Source organism: Fundulus heteroclitus, chromosome 19 (assembly GCF_011125445.2).
Source record: "Fundulus heteroclitus isolate FHET01 chromosome 19, MU-UCD_Fhet_4.1, whole genome shotgun sequence".
Taxonomy (NCBI): domain Eukaryota; kingdom Metazoa; phylum Chordata; class Actinopteri; order Cyprinodontiformes; family Fundulidae; genus Fundulus; species Fundulus heteroclitus.
The window spans coordinates 26,044,472-26,050,471 of NC_046379.1; the positions used below are offsets into that span (position 1 = coordinate 26,044,472).

General features: G+C 37.0%; 1 protein-coding gene across 1 annotated transcript in view; it reads left to right on the forward strand.

Annotated features, from left to right (window-relative positions):
- Nucleotides 1-1,566, forward strand: part of paplna (papilin a, proteoglycan-like sulfated glycoprotein) — a 28,706-nt gene extending 27,140 nt beyond the window's left edge. The window contains exon 27 of the mRNA XM_036151077.1: nucleotides 964-1,566. Coding sequence (XP_036006970.1) covers nucleotides 964-1,127 — 164 coding nt within the window. The 3' untranslated portion in view covers nucleotides 1,128-1,566. The remainder of the gene's footprint in view (nucleotides 1-963) is intronic.
- Nucleotides 1,567-6,000: the final 4,434 nt, after the last annotated feature.

The following is a 6,000-nucleotide window of genomic DNA, read 5'->3' on the forward strand; positions in this document are numbered from 1 at the left end:
GCATTGTAGATTAGGAGTGGTAAAGTTACCACAGAAAACAGTAATAGAGCCATAAAAATGCTCCTATTAATTCAGCTACTGAAGTCAGTGAGAGCTGTGGACAATGGTAGGCTTAGTCTGTATAGCTGTATGTGGAAGTATAATAAATGGTCCTTTTTTACTACAATAGATGGGTTGACATACCCATGGAGATTGTCTGTATAAATAATCTCAATTTGATTTAACGCTTGACACAAATCCCACTTTAGATTCATGGGTGACAATAGTGGGCTGTGCTTTGCACTGGTTTCTCCATTATCATCAAATTCTCTCTAGTCTTTTGGTTTTCTAGATGCAAGTTAATATCTTTCACGTTGAGCTTCATCACTGGAGGCCGTCTGAGTATCTACTTTAAGCACTCCTACCACTATAATGTTATTGTCTTGATTGTAATGTTGAACCAATAAGAAGGGGTACATACAGAGATGAATACAGAGTAGAGCAGAGGACTCCACCGTTAAGTGATGGTTCAGAGAGAATCAGTTCCCTATTTTAATAGACTATGGTAATTACATCAGAAACTAAAATGTGTTTTGCTAATGCAACTCGCTTTTCATCAGTTCTAAATGCTGCTAGAAAAGGTTGGCATCAGTGAAAGCATTTTAAATCTTCCCAAATTACATTTCATATTTATATATAATCTATATAATTAATTAAATAAATAAATTAAAATAAGAATTTTAATGATTAGGGCAAAACAGGTGGGACTGTTTCATACAATAAAGTGAAATATGTAGATGAGATGACAACAACAAATAAATTGCAGCAAAGTTTGGTGTCAGCATTTTTGTTGACAACCATATGGTTGACATATTCTGTCAACTCAATTGTGCTCTGAATAATAATAATAATAATAATAATAATAATAATAATAATAATATTAATAATAATAATTAATAAAACATCTTGAATTTGCTCTTTCAGGTATTGATGTGCAGTCAGACTGTGTGGACCAGAATGAACTTGCCAACTGCAAACTCATAGTTTACGCCCGACTATGCGACCATCAGTACTATTCCAGCTTCTGCTGCGCCAGCTGTGCCAAGCATGCGGCGAAGAACGGGAGGAATGGTCGACACGCCTTTTGATACTCTGACCTTTCAGCTTTGAACTTCTGCATTTGCCAAATGGAATCAAAAACAGGGACTAGACTGTGGAGAATTTTTTTTTTTTTAAAGGAACTGATGAACGAGGAGTTCAATTGTCGGCACTTTGCTCAGATTGCCTTTTGTATTAAACAACATGAAACTTTAACATGAAGCATCCCATATATGATCTACCGGATGCGAGGAGGCACTAAAAATAAGCTATTTACACACTGGACCTATGTGTTCTCTGTTTTTTAGAGAATCTAATAATCTTAAAATTATGTAACTTTATTGTTTGATTCATTATTTTGACTACTACTTCTATTTTTAAACAACATATCTGCAAATTCACCTCTTGTGGATGCTGTCTCTTATGTATTTGACTGTTTTTTTTGCATTTAATAGTATGTTACTATGTGAAATAAACTTATTTTGTTAACCTCTGGGTATTTTTGAGCTGATGTTCCTGTTTTCACCACAGGAGGGCATTCTGCGTGACAAATCAGCTTCCTGTCTTAACAGCTGGGTGCTTCTGTTTGTTTTTTGTTTGCTAATGTGCAACAGTTGTTCTCAACGTGTTTCTTTTTAATTTTTTTTTTTTACAGTTTTTAAACCTGTTACCACATATTTATGTGTTACAGACTTAAATAGTGGAGAGATGAAGGCATTGCAAACATAAAATGTTAAAATATTCTTTTAAATGATGGGAAGTGTTTTGGCATATGTCAAATCTGTAAAGTTTTTTCCCCACTGTAAAGTTTTTTCCCCACTGTAAAGTTTTTTTCCCTCTCTGAAAACCCAATTTTTACTCTTGAGGGACAGAACAAACATTTATATTAGTTGCTTTGCTTCTTACCTTGTGATGAAACTTTCTGAAGATTTTCTGTCATCTACAGAAGGTTAATCTAAATTTAGATGTAGTGCATCTGACCAGTGCAGGTCCATGAGATCAATGGAAATTCCCTCTCTGAGAAGGATAAGTTTGGGCCAAAGATTTCTTTAACATGATCACATGTAAAACATTATTTTAAAGATTTACACATGCAAAATTATTACAAATGGTCAGTGTAAATTTTCATATTATCTATACTCGCTCACCTCTGATTTGTTTAGTTGTTATTAAGATGTCTGGAAGACAGACAAGAAAATAACCCAGAGTTCTGACCTGTTCATCTAAAATGTTGCAGCTGAAATCGAGACACAGCGACCCAGGCAACGTTTTTCAGTTCTGTTACAATCTAATATATGGGGGTCTGTGTAAATTGACTGGCCAGCCCAAATAGCATCAAAAGAAACCTGTCAGTGGATGTTTAGTGTCAAATAGACTAAGTCTAGACTTTGACCTACAAGACATGAGTATGTTTTGATCTAAAGCATTCCACCGTCCCTCTAGCTGTATGTTTAGGACTGCTGTCCTGCTGAAAGGTGAACCTCCACTCCAGTCTCAACTTTTTTTGCTGCCTCTCACAGTTTTTCTGACATGTTTGTCCTGTTACAGCTCCATCCATCTTTACTGCAATGCTCTGACTTCCCTGTTCGTGCTTTCAGAAAATAGCAGCCCAACTGCATATTGCTAACACCACTTTTCTCCCACACTGTACTATACATGCAAGAATGCTAACGTTTTACAAACCTCTGAGGTTTCCACAAAATAGCTTTAATTATAATGAGATTAAATTATACAAAGATGGACTCTGTATGCTACTAAGGTAATGTCTGAAGGAAAGTTTGCTGCACTGGATTTTATTTAAGGGTAGCTAAATAAAGAGGATGTATTACCTACAGTATGCAGACAAAACTTTCCATTTTTTTTTCTGTAAAGGCATAAAAGCCACATATCACTTTAATTCCACTTCTCTGTTATTTCCTAAAATGTGTTCGTATATAACTTGAAATCTCAATAAAATACAAAGACGTTAATTGAAATGTGAAAAAGTTAAAGTGGTGTGAAAACTTTTGCAAGACAGTAATTGTAAAGTTGTAATATCAGTAAATTAAACTCATCCTCCTCTAAAAAGTTATTTTAGATTATATAATTCAGCATTACTTATGAGTCTTAATAACGAAGCTGTTTTTTTTTTTTTTTTTACATTGATATAGGGATTGTGGTTTGAAGACATGTTTTTTTTATTCCCAGGTGCACCATGTTTCTGGTGCAGCACAGATGTTGTTTACTGTTGACCTGACATGTTTTAAAGAAAACAGCTGAAGAGAGCGAGGATTATTCTTCAGAAATGTACGTTCACGTTAAATGGCATGAAAAGCCAAAAAGATTTTGACTTTGGGTCAATTACACAAGGAACTTGTTGTTTGGTGGTGCACATTTGTTTAATTAAACTAGGGCTGCACAATTAATCGCATTTGCAATATAATCGCAATTTAAAAAAACGCAATTTCCAAATCGCAGAGGTCTGCAATTTTTGGCTATGTAACAATTAGTGAATGAAACGCGTCCATTAGGTGTCAGTAAAATGTTTAAAGTGGGTTTGCTCAACATGGAGGGGAAGACAACAGCAGCACTGAGATAATCTAATTTTATTACTTGTTTTAGTGTTTATATAATCATACCTTTTTACCAGAAACTCTCAGGAATCTAACCATAGCATTAAGTTCTGGTCAATCAGTTTAATACATAGACTTGATTGTTGGTTGCACTTTGCACTTTATGTTCAACAAGGATTGATGTCCAAATCAATTAAAAGCTGTTCTCTTGAATAATATTCTGATTAATAAAAACACTAAAAGTTCTTGTTTTAAATAGTCCAGTTTTAAATAGAGGCCATTTTTGTTGCTTGTGGTTAATGCAGAGAAAAGTCAAAATCAAATCGCAATTTTGATTGAAATATATCGTAGGCAGAACGCAATCATTTCTGCTCCGAGTTGAGACGCAGCGGGTCTTTTAGCGCCTAATCTGCACAGCGACAAAACGGATTGACTTGTTGTTATATGTTTAAAAAGACATGATAAATTAAACAGAAAAAAATTATAATAATCACATTAAATTCCAATATTTAGATAAAAAAATTGCAATTAGATTAATTTCCAAAATGGTTCAGTCCTAAGTTAAACTCACTTATTCATGAATTAATACTTAATCTCTGATAGATTTCTTTTGCTTTTCACCTTATTTCTTTAGATCGTCAAACCCATTTTAAAACCAGACAAGAATAACATAAATGAATACAAACAGCAGAGTTTAAATTACTCCATTTATTAAGGGAAAAAAAGATAATCAAACCAGCCTGGCCGAGTTTGAAAACTAAAACTAACAACTGGTTGTGGCAACAACTGTCACCGAGTTGTTGGTAAAACGGGCTATATGAGTTATTTACACAACTATGGAGGAGTTTTGGCCAACTCCTATATGGCTGTATGGTTTATATTCAGCCGTATCAGAGAGGGCTTTTGAGCAGCATGCCCCAGACGCATCTGGATCAAATTTAAATTCAGACTTTGACTAGGCCGCTGGTAAACCTCACAACAATTCTTTGCTGGTGCGCCGTGAATCTATATCCTCGTGCGCATCCCAAGTGCGCTTCAGCTCAAAGTTCACTTACTGATGGCTGGATATTCTCCTCCAGGGTAGAAAACCCTGGAGGAGAGCAGAATTCGTGTTCGCATCAACAGCGGCAGGTTGATGGATGATCCTGTGATCTGCTGTTGACAGTTCAGCCTTCAAGTTGTCAGACTGGGTTTGTTTAAATGATTTCTCCAGTTTGCAGGTCAGGTAGTAACCAGGCCATGATGTGGTGAATGAAGGGAATCTAAAATAGGCTTTATAACAGTCCACTCATGATTTAACAAATAGGGAGCATTTCTATTTACACATGGGGCCAAGTTAGACTGGATCACTTTTTCCCCTTAATACATGAAATCATCATCTGAGGACCGCTTTCCAAACTCACTCAGGTCATCCTTTTCTGATATTACGGTAAAAATGATTTGATGACCATAAGCATTTAAACGTGTTGGAGAACCAAAAACAGAAGAAATTTGCAAGAGGGCAAATACGTTTGGCACAAGCAGACCCTTTTAATTTGATCAGTGCGACAAGTTTACATCGCAGCTGCTACAGAGTAGAAAAGAATTCATTTCTGACCCAGATCAGAATATACAGTTGTTTTTTTGTCGTTTGCCGTATAACACGTTTCGTTTTGGCTTCAGTTGACACAGAAATGGAGCTTTTACCAGCTGTTTGCTTAGAGATGAACAGTGTGAATGTGTGGAGGGGGTGGGGGGTGGGGGTGCCTGGATGCAGGTGCACTAGTTGAGCCGGAGGTTGCGGTAAAGGTTGCAGCCTGCACCGCCGTCGTTTCTCAGCAGAGAGACGGCGCTGCAGGCTGCTCTGCGACCACATCCTGTCCTCTGCTGTCGCTCTCTGCTCCTCTGCAGCGTTTCATCTTCCTCCCCAGCAGCAGCTCTGACCTCCTTCTCTGCACGGATGACACCGCCGGCTTCCTGTTCTCAAGCAGCAGGCTCACACCCTTATCTCCTACTAAAAATGCTCGAACTAACGGAAAGAGGCTTGTTGCTTGGCAAAACGGAGAATCTTAATTTAAATGTTCTGAAGCTGAGATGTTTCAGGTAAATGGGGAAAGGAAAATGATCTGGCTTCTCAGAAGTCAGCTAAAAATATCTGACGCAACCTGTGGAAGAAGTGATGCTCAGCGGGGGAGCGTGGCTGGAGGAACTGACTGTTGCTGAATTACATTTTCAGTCAGGTTCTCTGTTGTTTTTGAGTTATGTCCGATAGAAATACTCATTCAATAAGTTTGTGGTTTTGAAATTAAAATACCAAGCTTGACACCTGAGTAAAGCCCCTTTACCAGTTTTTCATACAAGCTGGAGACAGAAAATTGGACACCCATGACAT